The sequence below is a fragment of the Paroedura picta genome, chromosome 3, assembly GCF_049243985.1.
Source record: "Paroedura picta isolate Pp20150507F chromosome 3, Ppicta_v3.0, whole genome shotgun sequence".
NCBI classification, from domain to species: domain Eukaryota; kingdom Metazoa; phylum Chordata; class Lepidosauria; order Squamata; family Gekkonidae; genus Paroedura; species Paroedura picta.
Window position 1 is genome coordinate 5,122,471 of NC_135371.1, and position 19,810 is coordinate 5,142,280.

Genomic DNA, 19,810 nt, shown 5'->3' on the forward strand with positions numbered 1-19,810 from the left:
GTTTTGATCTATACCAGAAACATTTTGATGTCTACCCATGTTTCTTCCGAGACACTGCCCGATCCTTCATTCCTACCTCAGGGATTTTGTAGGTGCTCAAGACTGTTGAAATGTAATTGGAGATGACAGAATGAGATGATTCGAGAACAGCCAAGAGATTATTCTGTCTGCCACATTTGTAGTTTGGAACAGTCTTCTGGGCAGAGTGTAGCATGTCTATCAAAGCCACATAACTCAGACTGGTATGCACAGTGTTCTCATAGCTGGTGTAGCCCAGAGTGAAATTTTTCGGTAAGAGCCTGGGATTCTGGTTGACCTCTTGAATGGCTAAAGAGAAGGCAAGGAGGTGCCATTGCAATGTTAATTGCCTGCCAAAAAACACATATAAATATCACGTAAAAGTGGGTCTTGCTGAGGCCTTACCTGGCATATTCTGATGGTTTGCAGTGATGATCACAATAACTGAGTTAATAGGTGGCAGCCAGGAAAGAGAATATGTATGAGCACAGTTGAAGCTGTCGTTTAGTGAAGCAGACCTCTGCCCCATCAAAGTCAGGACTGTCTACAAATATTGAGAAGCCGATTCTGCAAGGGGACAACTCCCCGACATACCACTCATCCGGAGAAACTCCTCTCTCCACATGACTTCGACCCCGGCCAAGAGCTTCCCCGCCACCAGCCTGACTCAGTTATGGGAAAGTTGTAGAACAGGGAAATGCATATATCTCCAGCTTTCCCGTAGGGAGCCAGGGCTCCAATGGGGCCTCTGCCAACGCATGGCTGGGTGTCAGAAGACAGTCAGGAATCATGATGGGCCTTTGAGATGCACTACCATCCAGCACACTTGTGTGCCTGCAGTGCTTCTGGCCACATGGGGAAAAGGGCAGCGTGTGGTGGAAGGAAACTCTGAACCACGTCCTCCCAGTGGAAACGCCGGTATGCAGCCCGATGTTATGCCCTCGGTGCAGAATTCGCCACAGTGGTTCTCCAGGATCCCAGGTCGAAGTCTTTCATGTCATAGGCTGCCTGGTCCTTTATAACTGAAGATGCCAGGGATTGAACCTGGGCCCTTCTGCATGCAAACCAGAGGCTCCTCGACTAAGCCACAGTCCCTGCCTGTCCTGGTACATGGATGGTATATTTTCCAGTACCCTTAGGGGCAGTATCCCAGTGCTGGGGTACCTGTCGAAATGCAGTATCTATACTGTAATCTTACTATAATCATTGCAGCTGTGATTTGTTTAAAGTTAGGTACACCAGGGCTGCCCGGCTATTCAAAGGGGGGTTGAAATTTCACCTGAAAGATCTTCTCTCAAATAACAACTGGAAATCTGACCTTACCCTTTGAAGAAATGCAAGTCCCCCTGATTCGAACAGAAGGGATGGAACTTCCATCCTCCCCCCACTCATTCTGCGAGGACACTCATCAGATCCTCGTTTTCGCTCGAAGGAATAAAGCTTAGAAATCACCTTGCTGGGGCTCTTGGCTAGCTGTTTATTTTAGTGTTCAAAGACCTATGAGAATTCGGTGCTATCACCAAAGCCATGACTTCATTGCCACTTGGAGAGTCTGAAGTAAGATGCTTCTCCTCCAGACTCTTGGCAGTGGAAACAGTCAAATCTGCTCCTTTCTTAGATGCAGGAGACAGAAGTAAATGGCACCCTGAAATTTGGTAATAAGACACACATTTGAACGTTTCCCCAAGGACTGACTTACCGCTTATATTTTACAAAAGGAGGCTCCCTGAAGGTTGGCCATGGAATTTCCTTAACCACAAAAGTGGCAAGGCCGGCTATGAGGTGGTCTCCTCTCCGGAAGAAATTCAAGGGTTCAGGCTCATGCCTGGTCCCAGTGAATGGGCATTTGGCACTCACCACCCTGCAGGCTGGAAGAAGCATCAAGAGAAGCCGAAGCAAGACCATTCTTGCCTCTGTGCACCTTTCCCCCTTCCCAGAGCTGGCTGTCTGAGACTGACAGGACTTGCCCCTGGTAAGACAATGGCTGCTGTCACTGGAGCCGACCTTCTCTGACTGAAAGGGATCACAAGCCTCACACTGCCATAGTGTCCCCTCCTGCCAGACAACCCTTGAACATACCGGGAGAAAAGTCTTTTATGCCCCAGACTTTCCTTCCTCTTGCAAGACATTACATTACCCTGCTGTTTCTCATGTTTACATTACTACTTTCAGAGTGAACCTTCGAGAAATCCCTTGAGCTTTGCTGGTCTACAGAATAAATCACCATGATATGGATAATTATAAGGGAAAGAATCTGCCCTGGCCTGGACTCTGTGTTTGACCACCTGTGCAGAGAGGGAGAAAACATGTTTCCAAGAAGAGGCAATTGAGTTAGGCCTAACTTTCAGGGCCAAACAACCTTCAGAAGAGGTCACCACGGAAGAAGCTCTGACCAGGGGAATGGGAGGCTGGGTTAAGACCCAGGGGATCGTTTGCTTTTCCACTGGGTGCCACAACAACCACACCAGGCAACAGTAGGAGCTTAGTGCTGCTGGGGAAAGAAGGACCCTTTTAGCCACAAGGTCCCACCAGGGATGGCCGGTTGCCACCTTGAGAAGCAGTTCAGGCAGATCCGAAGTCCAGTGAGACTTAAGCACAAACTGTTCCTTAAGTGTTCCTTAAAGTCATGATGATCACGCTTTCTTCCTACAACCCACTGAATAGTTTCACTGTAGGTGGGGGAGGAGTCAGGCCTAGAAGGGCCAGCTCTTCCCTATGCGCACAGGCCTGTTCCAGCATGGCAGTCGATGGCGCCCACAGTGTAAAAGGGAAGAAGGAAGCTATCCCGTTCCCTTGCAGCAGGGCATCAGAGGCCCTAAACTGAACAAGGCCCAAGAATGGGACGGGCCGATGGTAACATCATCCTTAAGCAGGGATTAGCCCCACTGCCATGTGAGCACCAACCCAGCCTATTCCCCTATGGCGGAACCGGCCGCCTGTTTGCCAGATGCCAAGTCTGTGGGCCCTGTTCCAGCCCTCCACCCCTTCCCTGAGTCAGGCCCATCTCTTCTGGTCTGTCAGTCACTGACTGCAATACTTCTTCCCGAGGGACACTGAGACCCCCTCGGCTGGGTTCTTGTGTCAAAACCATCAATCTTCGGGTCCCCCTGGAGAGTTGGCAACCACCCAGTAGGGGAGACTAGGTGGTCCAGAGCACCAGCCACTTGGTTATAGGCAAAACTCAAGTTTATTGAACTATTTACACTAAGACTGATAAATTTATACTCCCTCCAGCACACCAAATGGAATCAAGCTGAAGCACTTATACACCCTCTGGGCAAAAACTTAAATAGATGATTAAACACAGTCTTCTTTCCCTACACTCCCTACTGAATACAGGGAGAGGCTCCTGTGGACACTTGCCTGCCAGGATCACTGCCCACCTTCTTGGTGCCTGCTTCTCCGGTGGCCAGGCCAGGCCCTGCCCCTCAACCTGGGGCAAGCAGGGCTTTCTCTCTGGAGAGCAGATCTGCCCCCTTCTCCGTTGGAGATCCTGGAGAGACTGCCCCCTCCCAGGAGGTCTGAAACCTAAATACTCAGAAGCTCCTCCTGGTGGAGACTGGCTTCTCCATTCCCATCGGGGCATGTGAGTTGGCAACCACCCAGTTTTGCCTGGTTTTCTCCATTCCCATGTGACCCTCTCCCTTCCCTGAATGTCCTGGGAAGTGTAGGCAATTACGGCCTTTCCACCCCCTAGCAGCCATTTTAACATACAGTCCCAGGGTAGCCAATTTAGGGCATCAACCCCCCCCCCTCCAGGCCTCATTTTGCCGCCAACCCCCCCCCCCCATACTAATTTTGTCAGAAGGAAGAGTCAGCCACAGAAGATCCTGAGAGGCATGGCACATCCTTCTGAGTCCACTAGAGGGAGATAGAGTGTTAGGATATTCCTTATAAGGAAGAAAAGGCGCAATTTCCCCAGAAGGATTGGAAGCCTGAAGCTGCAGGGAGAAGCTGTCTCCTCTCAGAAGCTCTCCTATGTTGGAAAACTATTAAGATTTTAGGTAGGAAAGGTTATTACACTAATTACTGGAAGGGGGGACTGTGTTTATATCAATTGTCTGTCATTCAGGATTTTGATTGTTGTGGGGATTATTAGAAATGAATCTTATATGCAATTTCCCCACAAGGATTGGAGGTCTGAAGCTGCAGGGAGAAGCCCTCTCCCCTGGGAAGCACTCCTTGGTATGAAAACTATTAATATTTTAAGTAAGGCATCCTGCCTTCCATCTGAATGAAATGATACCAGACACTTCTGTGAAGGACAGATCTTCCAAGACAGCACAGCTGCAAGTTGGTGCTTCTTTAAATGACTGCCTGGACCCTGGTCTGCCCAAATGCAACAAGCCTGAATTGTTAACCCTTGTTTGCTGTTAGATGTGTTGAATATTGTTCCAAAGATGATATCTGTTGAAGTTGGGTTATAGCTATTTACATAAAAGCTAGTGTCACAAGGTGAGAATAAAACCGTCATGGAGTGCCAGATTGAGGTAATGGTTAGGAGTGCGGACTTCTAATGTGGCGGGCTGGGTTCCATTGTGCGCTCCCCCACATGCAGCCAGCTGGGTGACCTTGGGCTCGCCACGGCACTGATAAAACTGTTCTGACCGGGCAGTGATATCAGGCTCTCTCGCCTCACCTACCTCTCAGTGTGTCTGTTGTGGGGAGAGGAAAGGGAAGGCGACTGTAAGCCGCTTTGAGCCTCCTTTGGGTAGAGAAATGCGGCATATAAGAACCAACTCTTTGTCTTCTTCTCCATAGATGTGAAGTCTCTCCCTTCTTCAATTAAAAAATAATATTTTTGACGTTGTTTAAACTGAATAGGTTACATGAACTTTATAGTTCACTCATGCGCAGAACTAACGGAAACACATGACATATCACAGAACCAGAAACAATTATTCTGTAAAAACCCATCCTACCTTCAGAGCCCGAGAAATCATATCCTCAAATGCAATACTACAAATGGCTAAGGATGTCAAGTGAGTTTCTCTTAACTGCCCCCTACAGGCGATCCTGTAGGTAAGCAGGGCACAAGCCATGAAGCCATGTAAAGATTTAAAGGTCAAAACTAGTAGGCCAGCATCGAGTGAGTTACAGAAGTCTAATCTAGAAGTGCATGGATCACAGATTCCATAAGTCTTCATGAGCAGACGAAAATATGGCCCTCACCCAAACAGGGAGGCGGTGGCATCCTCAGCTGAGCCTTCAAGGTATGGTGGTCTGACCAAGGACGGCGTTGTTAGCCGTTTGTGTCTGATACCATTCACACATTCAAATGTTTGGTGCAACTTTCTTTAATATTCAATCATTCTCCAGTCGATTGTCCACAAACTTAAACCATAACTTGAATGATCCTTGCCTGGGATACAAAGTCAGAGGGCTGATTCTCTGTCATTCATTGATTCGTTCGTTCGTCCGTTTGTTCATTCATTACATTAATGTGCCGCCCTCCCCTGAGGTTCAGAGTGGTTCACATGGAATGGAAAAGAACAATACATCAAATTCATTTTTTGCGCCAAATAGAAATACAGCAAAGGTAACAACAACGACAACAACAATAGAGAATATCAGTTTTACAGGAGAAAAAGCAAACAGGTCTAGGGTTCAGTTCAGGGACATGGATTCCTGGGAGCGAGCTTCAGGGGCCAGCGGGTATTGCTGATTCCAGTCAAAATCAAACAAATGTCTGCCAGAAGAGTTCGTTAGAAGATTAAATAACAATTTCAGTAATGTCATTACCGTACAGGAGTCTAGAGTTTAGGAGAATGTACTGCTTTGAAATAGACAAAGAGACTCTTAATTTCAAACATGCTGGTCCTAAAAGGGATGCATTGGAGACATAAAATCAGTGGTAGTGGTAGTGAGTGACAGTGGTAGTGCAGTGGTAGTGCAGTGAGTCACAATTAGATGCCACTGCCCTTTCCTGCCATTGGTTGACCGAGCTCCATCAAAAGGTTACCATCTCTTCATGTTCATTGCTTTGAGGAATGTGAGCGGGTGGGAAAGTCTTAATAGAGCTGTTCTAAATAAAGAAATCAATGAGACAGCAGGTAATCTTCCACAAATGTCCCCTCATCCAACACACAAACTCATACAAGACAAGATGTTCTATAATATTGAAAAAGGATACAGGAACACAAATCAACTGGGAAACAGGGTGAGCTCAAAACCAGTATTATGGTAAATAGCTGTTGTCTTAGCTATAATGGAAACGTCATGATTTGTGACTCTCAAGCTGGATGTGAAGAAAATTTCCTTCAGTATAATGGCAGAGAGTTAAATTGTAAGTCCATTTCACAGACAACACGGGTTTAAAGTGAAATATAGCTCCAGAGAATCAACTTCCATCTTGACCTTTCATCCTGAGATGGTCCTTGATATTCAGACCAGACCTCATTACAATGATGTAACATTTTGGGAGGAAGATGCAGCCCAGTAGCCCAGCACTGGAGGCCAAGATGGAGAAGACCTGCACAGCGACCATGTATTTCCCCTTGGTGCTCAGGTAGGTGGGCACAAAGGACACCCAAACACTGCAGAAGACCAGCATGCTGAAGGTGATCAGTTTGGCTTCGTTGAAGGCCCCAGGAAGCTTCCTGGCCAGGAAGGCCACTGTGAATGAGATGGCAGCCAGGAAGCCCATGTAGCCCAAGGCACCATAAAACATGGCCACAGACCCTTCATTGCACTGCAATATGATCTGTCCATGCTGGGAGTGCATGTCAAACTCTGGGAAAGGGGGAGAGATGCCCAGCCAGAGGGCACAGAAGCCAATTTGAATAGTGGAACAAGAAAGGACAATGGACTTTGCCAGACTCTTCCCCACCCATTTCCTCATCCTGTTCCCTGGCTGAGTGGCCATGAAGGCCACCACCACAGTGATCGTTTTAGCCAACACAGAGGAGACAGCAACTGAGAAGATGGTGCAGAAGGCTGTTTGTCGGAGAAGGCAGGTCACCCTCCTTGGCTGGCCAATGAATAGAAGGCAGGACAGGAAGGAAAGCAGGAGTGAGATGAGAAGAATGAAGGTGAGGTCTCGGTTGTTGGCTTTCACTATTGGCGTGTCTATATTTCTCATGAAGATTCTTAGAATGAGAAGTGTGGCTATGGAGAAGAAGAGGACCAAAACCATAAAGGTAACCCCCAAAGTCTCCTGAAAAGAAAGGAAAGTCACCTCTTTGGGAATGCACTGAGTGTGTTCTGGGTTGGGATACTGATCTTCTGGGCATTTGGTGCAACGGTTTGCATCTGGAAGAGAAAAGACAGAGTGTAGCATCATATTTACCTAATTCGTATCCACCACAATGTGGACTCCTCTGCATCCCACAGAGCCCACAGAGTGAGAATTGTTTTTTAAATGTTCTTTTATAGTACTGTTTGTTCTGTCTTTGGGCTTTGTTGTTACTGGTGTGGAGTGTCACTAAGAGTACCTGAAGGTTGACCAGTGAGTCAACCCTATGTCACTCACCCAATCAGCATCATCAGTTAGGATGGCCAAAAGAGTTCAAAAGTCACCAAAATCAAAAATAGGACTGCATGAAAGCACCAATTATGCAGAAGAACAGCAGATGGTCATGGGAGATGGAAAACATTGCAAGGCAGCATTGCTGGTTCAACCTGGATATACAAGGAGTTCCTGGGGTATCAAAACATATGGGAGAGCTGCTGCAAACCCCTGTTGCATTGACAGAGCTCAGCTTTAATATAGGGCTGAGTGTTCTAGTAGAAACAAATAGCTGAAATTATGCCAAGGAGAAACCATGACTTGGCGATTGTGTGTGGAGGTTCCCTTTCACGGAGAATTACATGGAAATCTCCCACTAGACCAACCCAGTAAAAGCACAAGTGGCTCAAAATCATCTACCCCTTGAGGGACATCAACGGGTTGCAGGATTCAAGGGGTTTGCAGATTATTTGGGGGACACATAGCAATGCTTACAGTTGTATCTGCAAAGACCACAAAGAAGTTTGATTTGTCTGACAGAATTGACCCTGCAAATGAAAGACCACCATTTATGGTGTTGCACCAATAACCATGAACACCACTAAAAGCATCAAAAGCTGGTGGAGCTGAACTTCTCTTCACACTCACCAGCAGATACCCAGAAACCTCTCCCCAGGAGGCCTTCCCTTTGAAAACTGGAAAATAATGTTTAGTCCATGAAGTTCTACAACAATGCTGAGAAAATAACAAACTGATTCTCTGGCAGGACACGTGCCTCACTGTCATCTACAACCAGCGGCACCCCTCAATAGTCTCGGCTTGAGCCAAAGCCATCTTTGTCTTAGCTTCAGAATGGCAGCCTCTGCCTTACCCAGGGGCCTCCTGACTCAAATTGTTCTCTCCTCCTAACTCCCACCCCACTCCACTCCACTGTATTGCTGGTCAAGGGGACCATCATGTTTGCCTACGATCTCCTAGGCAAACTTCTTTGTCTTGCATATCACTCATCCTTGGCTACTCTGTGAGGGGAAATCTCATCCCCAAATACTAGCTGCTAGACCGATTCTTAGACCCATTAACACCTTTGTGTAAGCCCATCAATGGCCATCTGCGGACTTGGCCAGGGCATTGCCCAACATCCTGACAAATGGAAAATTCCATCTTGTGCTCACCTAAGGCCACCTCACAGCCCCATCCTCAAAACACTATATAAACCGTGGCTTCACACAGCCACTCTGAGTGCCTTCCAACTCGGGTCCCATTGAAACGTCCCTTCACGCTGGCTCGTGTTGGTTTCCTCTGACGCTCTGCTCTCAAGGAAAGGTAAATATACTGAACCTTCTTTTCCACCCTGATTTATTCTCTATACGACTGCTTGCTAGGAATGTTAGTTATATTTATGCTTCTATTATATTCTTTCTAATAAAGTCTATTTTTAGTATTTTACAATTTGCCAATCTGTATGCCTTGAGTTCCTAAGGGTGTAATTTGCCTCGAAAACACAGGCATTCAATCCTTAACGCTAAGTTATGCCACCTTTTGATGCTCAGCTGCTTTCCCAAGGTTTAATACATGTGTTTTAGGGCATGTTTAATCGCAGGTCGGCTAACCGCTCCATAGCCAGGAGGATGCCCTTTTTCTTCTCCCACCTTCCTTTTTTTTTCACCCACCTTTTCACCCACCTTCCTGAGAGGATATGGTTCCTTCCCCACACAGAGAACAGTCAAAGCAGCAAATGGGCTTCCCTTCCAGGGCCACCTTCACATATCCAGGGAGGCAGCTTTTGGTACACCTGGAATCAGGCATCCTCTGCAGACAAAGACAAGGAGTGTTATCCAGGGAAGGGAGAACTGGTTCACTAGGGAATGGCATTTTTCTAAGATTTATATAATGCTGAAATGATTAAAATGGACCTTCCACACGCTTATTGCTGGCCACTCTGATAATTATTGTCTAAACCAGTGGTTCTCAACCTTTTCTTCACCGTGACCCCAACTTCGGCACCGAAGCCCGGCGGGGACCCAGACGGAGGAGCTGCTAGCTAGCGCTACGGAGGTGCTTCCGCCGATCCCCCCAGGCAAGGCCACGGATGACCCTCCACAGGAGGTGACTGGGGGGGCAAGGGCCCTGCCTGGGGGAGGAGGCTGCTGCTGTCGCTGCCATGGCCACATTGCTCACTGTCCCACTCCGGGCCAGGCTTCGACGCATGTCTTGCTCCCTTAGCTCTCCGCTTCTCTCCTTTCTCCCTTCTAACCATGGGGGGTTCTGTGGCGACCCTGCTGAAGAGCACATGGGGCTCACCGGACGGAGTCGGGCGGAATGGGGTAACTTTGGACCCGTGGGGAGAGGGGGTCCTTTCTTGAAAGCTCTGAAAGAGCAGAGTGAAGCATTTCGGCACATTCCTCAGCAGGCACCTGTGCGACCCTCTGGGCAGACTGGGCAGCTGCAGATGGAGCCAGTGGGGCGCTGGAAATGTGTGTGCAGAAACATGTGCACAACAATTGAGGCAGCTTGGAGACAACCATTGCTATCGCTCCGCTACCTCCGCCCTCCTCCGCCGCCACACGCCTCCACATGCTGCTGCTTTCCGCCATGGCGGCGGGCAAAGTGGCGACCCCGGGGAAGGAACCAGGCGACCCCAAATGTGGTCCCGACCCCAAGGTTGAGAACCAGTGGTCTAAACCGAAAGGCTCAGAAGACTCTCAGGGAAGGTTCATGGATGATACTAAATAGATGTTTAGACCTTACACAACCAGTCTCCCCACCTGCTTGTACCAGGGGGGCCACACAGTAGCAGCCTGATCCAGGGTCAGCTTCATCTCCTCCGAGGCCTGTCTTTCGATACTCCCAACTTTGATGCTCCGGACGGAAAAGTTGCGCAAGATGATCATGTTCACAATGTCCAAGTTGGCTTTCAGGTCTCCATTCTCACCCAAATCCATTCCACCCACAGAAGAGTTTTGAAACTCGTAGCGTCTCAGGAAAGGATGAAGCTAGAATCAAAGGGAGAATAACAGTGTTTAGAAGACAGGGGAATCTTTTACAAACTCGTTGCAGCTTTGCTTTTTTTTTTTCTTACTCGTCAGTTTGAAACATTTGGAGCTTTATAGTAAGCTTTCCTCTACATCAGCACCCGGGAAGATGGCTAATAGAATCTGAACAGGGTTTGCCAGTTGTACAGATCTGTTGAATAAATAGGGGGGAAGGCCAGGGCCCTAATGTGAGTGCGGTGCAGCCTCCCAATCTATTTTCCACTGGAGATGTGATGGAGATGTGATGTAGCTTTTTGTACTATGCCAGCTGCAATTGAGTAGATATTAGTATTTAGGAGGAGTGCCTAATCTGTATGCATAACCATTCTCCCTTCTTGGTTAAATGCTTCCTGCGTGTAATCTTGCTTTATGAGAAATACAATAAATAAGTATGAACAAAAGATGATTCACTGGAGCACGATTATCCCACCTAACAACGAGTGAGGCATGTTAGGCTCAGAGGGAATAAGCAGCCGAAGGTACCGTGGCAGACTGAGGACCCAAATCAGCATCTCCCCAATCCCAGGTGAACCCGCAAACCACTCAACTGGCCCTCCATGAAATTTTCCGCAGATAGGCTTCACCCGCACATCTAGAGGGATGTCCCTGCCCATTGTGGGTCACCGTTTATGTTGGTTAATACAAGAAATGCACAGCCAAAGATCCTAGACCAACTGAGCATAAATGCGTTTCTGAAATTAGTTACTTTTGAGTAAGAGCCTCTTGTGGCGCAGAGTGGTAAGGCAGCCGTCTGACAGCTTTGCCCATGAGGCTTGGAGTTCGATCCCAGCAGCCGGCTCAAGGTCGACTCAGCCTTCCATCCTTCCGAGGTCGGTAAAATGAGTACCCAGCTTGCTGGGGGGTAAACGGTCATGACTGGGGAAGGCACTGGCAAACCACCCCGTATTGAGTCTGCCATGAAAACGCTGGAGGGCATCACCCCAAGGGTCAGACATGACTCGGTGCTTGCACAGGGGATACCTTTACCTTTACCTTACTTTTGAGTTTCCTGCATGTAAAGTGGGTTGAACTAGATGATCCTGAAGAAGAAGAAGAAGAAGAAGTGTTGGTTCTTATATGCCACTTTTTCTTCCCAAAGGAATCTCAAATTGGCTTAAATTCACCTTCCCTTTCCTCTCCCCACCACAGACTCCCAGTGAGAAGGGGATGCTGAGGGAACTGTGATATTACTTCTCAGTCAGAACAGCATTATCAGTGCTGAGTTGAGCCCAAGGTCACCAAACTGGTTACATGTGGAATCAAACATGGCTTTCCAAATTAGAAGTCCACACTCCTAACCACGACACCAAGCTGGCTCTCTGGAGATCCCTTCCAGCTCTGTGATTCCATCATTATGATTACGATTATTTAATTTGTGTGCCATTGTCTTCATATGGATTCGGGTTGGTACATAGCAATAAGACCACATACAGAGTCAAGTACAATAACATAATAACAATACAACGAAATATGGTACTAAAGCACAGTGGTGTAGTGCGGGAGAACAGTGGCTTCTAACCCGGCAAACCTGGTTTGATTTTCACCCCTCCACATGCAGCCAGCTGGGCGACCCTGAGACAGTCACAGAAGTTCTTCTCACAATTGAATAACATCAGGGCTCTCAGTGCCCCAACTGCCTCACATGGTGCCTGTTGTGGGGAGAGGGAGGGAAGGCGATTGTAGCCTGCTTTGAGACTCCTTCTGGGAGAGAAAAGCATGGTATAAAAACCAAGTCTTCTTCATCTTCTCAAAGCTCTCGGTGATGAAAAATTCTGCATGTTTTAAAAACATCAGATTTCTTAACCTAAGATCCAGGCCCTGTTTCTCCTTTGGCAGATTCTAGTGTAGCAGCACCTGAGAACAAGAAGATTTGGGAGTCATAGTTCCCATCCTCCTATATGTTTAGGTTGAGAGATCCTTGAGTCCTTCTATTCCCCCATCCCCCAGACTCTTCTACTGTAGACTAGCATGGACACCCTCTGAAAATATTTTACTTTGAGGTTTTGTTTTCCTGCTGTCAGGTCTTGTTTTCCACGCTAGTAACTCCAGCCCAGACAAAATTGAATGTGGTGAGGATGGTTACAATTCAGTTAAAAGGATGAGTAACAGGCGACCCAGGGAGAACTAGAGGAGATGATTCCTCTTAAATTCATCAGAGAAGAAACATTTTCACAGTCCAAGGAAATTTACAGTAGAATCGTCTGTATATGGAGGTGGTGTGCTCCCCCTCACTGGCAGTCTTCAAGCAGTGGTTGGACCGATATTTATCCTGGATGTTTAAGGCTCATCCTCCATTGAGCAGGGGCTGGGCTAGATGGCCTGAATGGCCCCCTCCAACATTAGGATACTACGATTGTATGAGGGTGTTCCTCGAGGGACTGATACTGGAGGTCCTCGAGACAACCATCTAAGACCAGATGAAAAATAATCATTTCAAAAAGAAGCTGCTGGTTGGTATTCTTTATTCATGGCGTAATGGATACCTGCCAAGGCTGGATTCGCTCATGTTCTCCTCTTCTTCCTCCAGCCCTCGTTGTCCTCGCAGACCTGGAGGAGTAGGCATCATGTAATGCACGGGCCACTGCGTGGATGGAGGAGTAAACATTGCAGGCCCTGGGGGGCAGGAATTCTTTGAGGATCTCCCAGGAACTGTCTTGCAGCCCCTCTTTCTCCCTGCATCTCCAGTGGCTTCTCCCAGAAAACATGCCCTTTGAGTAGACACGCTCAAATCCTGTATTAAAAAACTCCAGCAAAAGGGGGTGACATGCCTGTGAATAGAGAGACATCCTTCTTTTCTTTGTCTGGGTCTTGACGGAGAGAGATCCATGCACAGGGTTATTAAAATTGAAGGGGTGACACATCAAGCTGACCAGGCTGTCCAACAAAAGGGTTGTGACCCATATTTTACGTAGTCTGACTAGCATGGCACCTTCAATAGACATGATTAAATCTTCAAGATACATTACAGCCATAAATGTTCCATAGAACACGTACACATTGACTTGGTCTTGACTGAGAAATGAACTCAAGCGCTGCCTTCTTTCTGTTGCCCAAACATCGGAATTAATGCCCTGAATGGACATTCTTTCTTCAAAGGCAACGCAGATGCCGCTCCTGAGCATGAGAGGGGTCAAGGTGCCCTTGAACTTCTCCCCGCTCTCAGTGTCTGCAGCAAAGAGACCAACCCACGTCCATCGGAAGTGCAGGAGCAGCCTGACAATTCCCCGGTATTCGGCTTCTTCCACTGGAACCAGTTGGTAGAAAAAAGGAAACTGAGTTTTATCCTTAAAAACAATGAAATCCGAATCATGACTGACCTAATAGCGAAAAGGACATATTTGGATTTAATCACATTCAGCAAGCGTCAGTGAAAAGCAAAGTACCTCATACAGCTCTAAGATGATGATCCCCCAAAAAGCCCTTCAACGTCATTGATAAGTTTCAGGCTAGACCTTTTCTGAGAGAGATTTCACCCTCTGTGAGGGCCCATTTCAGTGGGGTGGGAGATCTTACCTTACAGCATCAGACATTTGGCCTGATTTGGAATACTGTGTACAGTTTGGGGCAGATTCTGTGAAGATTCAAGGGGGGGGGGCTGGTTACAGTGGATGAGCGATAGGTTTCGAGAATCCTGCATAGTGCAAGGGGTTGGACTAGATGACCCACAATGTCCCTTCGAACTCTTTGATTCTATGATTCTTAGTGGAGGGGGGTATTTTGTCCTGGGTGTAAACTCTTCCCCTCACAACCTCAGGCCAGTAGCCCTCACCAGATCATTGGGAATGTATCCCTGGAATCAACATTTTTAATTAGCAAAAATCCCGAATGTGCACTTGGAATGAATCCAAATTTTATTGATCTGCCAATTTGTTCCTCAGAAAATATAATTTGTTCCAAAGATGCTTGATCAGACTGGCTCTTCCAAAACCTTTTTTGTCTCCCGCTGCTCCCCAAATCCACAAAGTATGTTCCAAAATCTCGTAACAATCTAGGGAGGAATGCAGATGAATATCCAGAGGACCTAAATCCTCTCCCAACTCACTCTCAACTCTCCTGAAAGCTGTTTTTGATTTGTACCCGAAACCTTTTGATGTTCTCCCATGTCTCTTCAGAGACATTTCCCCATCTCTGATTCATACCTGAGGGATTTTGAAGGTGCTCAGTTGAGCTGAAATGTCAGTGGAGATGACAGAATAAGATGCTTCAAGAACAGCCAAGAGATCATTCTGACTGCCACATTTGTAGTTTGGAACAGTCTCCTGGCCAGAGGGTATCAGGTCTATCAAAGCATCATAGCTCAGTCTGTGATGGATAAAGTTCTCGTAGATGGTGTAGCCCAGGGTGATATTTTTCGGTAAGAGCCTGGGATTCTGGTTGACCTCTTGAATGGCTGCTGAGAAGGCTAGGAGGTGCCATTGTGTCGAAAATTCCCTGCCAAAAAACACATATACATGTCACATTGTCTAGGGATGCCATAAATTTGGGCCTTGCTGGGGCCTTACCTAGGTGTAAACTGCACGAAGCTTTTATTCCAACCCCAGATCGATTCAGTCCCGGCCCTCTACACAGAATTAGATTTCAGTTTGGATTTGGGGCGATTTTAATTTTCCTTCTGCAGCAAGAAGGGTTGATCCGGAGTGACTCTACCTTTATTGTGCCATATCTGAGACTGCTGTTAATCCTGAATAAAGAAAGCTCTGTGGTAGAGGACCTCTGATAGGCTACACCTGGTCATGTGACACGCTTGCCTTAAAGGAGAAGCCCCTAACTTCTCTCAACTTCTGTCGGTCCTGGATTTTTCCTCCCTCCTCTGCCTTTTTCGATCCTCTCCCCCTCCCCTCCAAGAAAAGAAAGAGGCTTCAAGAAAAGAAAGAAAGAGCCCCCCCCCCACCTTCTGAGCCTCCCTAACCACGTGCAGAAAACTTTCCTGTTTCAATGGAGAGGAGGGGGGAGAGGAAGACCCGAGTTCAAAGCGATCTGAATTCAACAGGATTGACAATGGAATAAAGAAAGTAAGTGCAGACTCTGCCCTAGTATTGATGATCACACAAACTGGGTTGATTGGTGACAGCCAAGAAAGGGAATATATATGAGCATGGATGAAGCTGCCCTTAGTGCAGCCTTTGCTCCATCAAAGCCGGTAATGTCTGCACAAACTGTCCATGACCTCAGGCTATAGTCTTTCACGTCATCGACTGCCTGGTCCTTTTTCATGGGAGATGCCAGGGATTGAACCTGGGCCCTTCTGCATGCAAAGCAGAGGCTCCCCCACTAAGCCACAGTCCCTGCCAATCCTGACCCTTGGAGGATGTATTGTACAGTAGCCTTTGGGGCAGAATCTCAATGCTGGGCTACCTGTCAAAATGCGGTATCGTATTATAAAACGCAGAGCAGCTTTGATTCATTTAGAGTTAGGTATATCCAGGCTGCCTCTCCAGTCAAATAATGACTGGCAATCTAAACCTTACCCTTGGAATAATTCTAAGTCCCCCTGATTCCAACAGGAATGGGGCTTTCATTCTCCTTCACCTTATTGCATAAGGACAGTCATCAAGTCCTCTGCTTCTCTTGTAGGAACAATGCTTACAATTCCCAATTCTTTGCTGGTTGTTCATTTTGGTGTTCAAAGACCTATAATAATTCGGTGGTGAGCTCACCAAATCCATGACTTTTTTTGCCAGTAGGGGAGGATGTTGTGAGATGCTTTACCCCCAGCCTCTTGTAATGGAAAACACTTATTAGATGCAGGAGATGGAAGCAAAATAGCACACTGAAGTCTGGTACTAAGAAAGAACCCAGAATTCTTTCCCATCACATTGAGAAGATCTACTGAGGACTCACTTACCACTGATAATTTACAAAGGGAGGCTCCCCGAAGGTTGGTGATGGAAGTTTCAAAGTCACATAAGTGATAAGCCCAGCAATGAGGTGGTCTCCTGTCCGGAAGATATTAAAGGGCCCATATTCCTCCCTGGTCCCAGGAAATGGGCAATTGGTACTCCCCACCCTGCAGGCTGGAAGAAGGAGCAAGAAAAGCCGAAGCAAGGCCATTCTCTGCCTGGGTGCACCTTTTCCACTACATGAAGCCAGCTCTCAGACACTGACAGAAGGAGCTTCCCCTGGTAAGACCGGGCCTGTAGTCATTTGAGCATTCCTGGCCTCTCTTGGTCAGACTGAAAGGGAAGGATCGCAGGCTTCACACTGACATAGTGTCCCCTCCCGCCGGACAACCCCTGAACACACTGGGAGAAAAGTCTTTTATGCACCAGACTTTCCTGGCCAGTTGTAAGACATTACATCACCTTGTTGATGCTCCTCATGATTACATCACTGGTTTCAAAGTCAACCTTTGAGGAATCTCTGGAGCTTTGTGGATATACAGAATGTATCACCATGATATTGATAATTATAAGGGTCTCTGCACTGCCCTGGACAATCCCTGTGGATTTGATCACAGGTGCGGAGATAGAGAAAACATGTTTGCCAGAACTCACCAACATGGCCCCAGGTGACTTGGGTCATGGAAGAAGCAATGGAGTTTAGTCTAACTTTGAGGGGAAAACAACCTTCAGCAGAGGTCAGCATGGCTGCAGCAATGAGCTGGTGAATGAGATGCTGGGTTAAGACCTGGTGGTCAATGCTTTCCCATTGGATGCCATGACAGCCACACCAGGTACTCGCAGAGTCATGACCCCAGAACCAGAGTTCAACTGGAACATCCCTTGTCTGCTGGGAAAACGAGGACCCTTTTCCCCACAGAGTCTTACCGGGGTGGCCACCTTGAATAGTAGACCAGTCATGTTCAAAGTGAAATGAGATTTAAGCACCAAGTGTGCATTCAAGTCATTCTTTTCTTATAATTGACTCAATATTTGATACATCCAGTCTCAACACAGTCACACTTCCTGTTGAATTCTATATCTTCTCAAGTTTTCTTTAAGAGATCCAACATGGTTCATTTAAACCAGCCTTTCTCAACTTTCTTACCATTGAGAACCCGTTGAAACAGCCTTCATGTTTCAAGAAACCCCAGAAGTAGCATGATCATGGAGAATATAGTTGAGGAAAAAAAGCTACCAACCCAGAGGCCCTCCCCTTCCTACGTCCCCCCCCCGGCCGGTCATTGGCCATTTAAGATAGTTGACATGTCCATATATGGTCATATCATCCAATAACAAATGTGAAGAATATATTTTTATGTAAACCACCCTATGGGAGGACAGTATAGGAATTCAAGAAAACAAATAAATATTGAAAATCCCTTAATTCCAGCCCATTTAGGAAATCCTTCCAGGGTCATCAAGAAAAAAAGCCTGATTTAAGTGGATCAGTTCGGCAAATCCCTTCAAATTTCCATTCGCTACTAAAGAGCAAGCCCTGCTGACTTCACTGACCAATCCTGTGGCTTCTAGAATTTGTCATACAAATTGGGAAGGGCTCGGTTCTACCCAAATGACCTCACTGACTGGATTAGGAGGAGTCCCATTCTCCTGACTTTTGGAGAACGGGGCAAAATCTCATTAGTCCAAAGGGATTCTGACCTACACACCACTGTATTGCTCTCCATCCCAATCAGCACCCTCCAGACTAAGTAGCTTCTGCTCCTCTTGATGTATCGTGTTCAAAACCTCCTGCTCCCTTTCACCTCTGTCTGAGACTTCCATTGGTTTTCATCCCTCTATACTCCTATTGCATTGTTCACCAAGTGTGACTCCCACTATACAATCTGCCTTGGAGCCAAAAACTTGAACTCTTCCAGGCCAAATTCAATTCAGGCAGGTGTGAAATTTTGAGATACAAAAGCAAGGCAGCAGATCAAAAGGTCCCATAGAGCCCAGATGTCATGTATGCAAAGAGGTGGGAGGTGGTGGATTCTCCAACTTTGGGAATTTTTAAACAGAGGCTAGACATCCATCTGACGGAGGGGCTGATTCTGTGAAGGTTTGAGGTTCTGTGAAACCGCACCGCGGGTGGGGGGGGGTGCTGGTGTGCCGGTCAACTCACATGCAGCTGCAGAGTTCTCCACCTGCACGTGTGCTTCGAACGGCGCAACTGCACCTGCACCTCCCCCCCTGCTGCTGGCAAGAACAGCTGTTTCAGGAGCTGAATTGCACAACCGTACTCTCGGGGTTGGGGGGCCTAGACAGACGAATGGCCCCGCAGATATGCTGCATCTGTTGCTCGATCCAATTCCACAGGTGTAGATCCTGATTTTTCCACTCCCTCTTCCTCAGAGGAGGAGGCTGCTGACTAACTCACAACAGGTTCCCATGCTCCTAACTAGGCAAGTTAGCACTGAAATTTGGACTGTGAGCCAGTTTGTGCCCATCCCTCATTGTAAGGTTACAAAGATCTATTATGCTGGGCAGCAGCCGTGCCTTGCCGATGCCAGCTTCTTGCAGCAGGGCAACATGCCCCGCCATGTCCCCTTTACGAAGTGGAGAACATTTCCCTTGATGGACTCCATGTTGCCTGGGCACACTCATTGCCGGGGTGGATAGGTGCCTCCGTGCTTCACCACATGGTTTGAAGTGACTTCTTTGTGTCTCCTATAATTCATACATGCAATTGTTTGGTGCATCTTTCTTTAATATTGAAGTATTTCAAGAATTCTCTGATTGATTGTCCACAAATTTAACTATCACATGAAAGGTCCTTGCTTGGGATACAAAGTGTTCATTTCATACCAGGAATGAATAGACTTCTGTTCAGTCAGAGGGTTGATTCACTGGCATTCATTCATTCATTCATTCATTCATTCATTCATTCATTCATTCATTCATTCCTTTTGTGTTCCGTCCTCCCCTGAGGCTCATGGCGGTTCATATAGAACATAAAAGAACAATACATCGAACTCTGTTTTTGCATCTAATAGAAATACAGCGATGGTAATCATAACAGCAACAACAAAGAATAACAGTTTTGCAGGATAACAATCAAACAGGTCTATGGTTCATTTCAGGGATTCCTGGAACAGAGTTTCAGGGCCCAGCGGGTGTTGTTGGTTCCAGCCAACCTCAAACAAATGCCTCGCTGACCTCTATCAATTGACTGAGTTCCATCAAAATGGTACCATCTCTTCATGTTCATGGCCTTGAGGAACCTGAGCAGGTGGAGAAGACTTAATAAAGATGTTCTAAATAGACAAATCAATGAGACAGCACGTATTCTTACCCAAAAATCCCTTATCTCATGCACAAAAAACTACACGATACTAGATGTTCTATATAATTGAATGAGTACAAAGCAAAACAAGTCAACTGGGAAGCAGCTTGAGCTCGAAAACAATTTTATGGAAATTAGCTGATGCCAT

General features: G+C 47.0%; 1 protein-coding gene across 1 annotated transcript; it reads right to left on the reverse strand.

Moving 5' to 3' along the window:
* Positions 1–6,358: 6,358 nt before the first annotated feature.
* LOC143833862 (vomeronasal type-2 receptor 26-like) lies at positions 6,359–10,059 on the reverse strand. Its single transcript, XM_077330087.1, has 2 exons — positions 10,008–10,059; positions 6,359–7,269 (listed from the first exon to the last, which is right to left on the reverse strand). The coding sequence occupies exons 1-2, from the start codon at positions 10,057–10,059 to the stop codon at positions 6,359–6,361; spliced, it is 963 nt and encodes a 320-aa protein (XP_077186202.1).
* Positions 10,060–19,810: the final 9,751 nt, after the last annotated feature.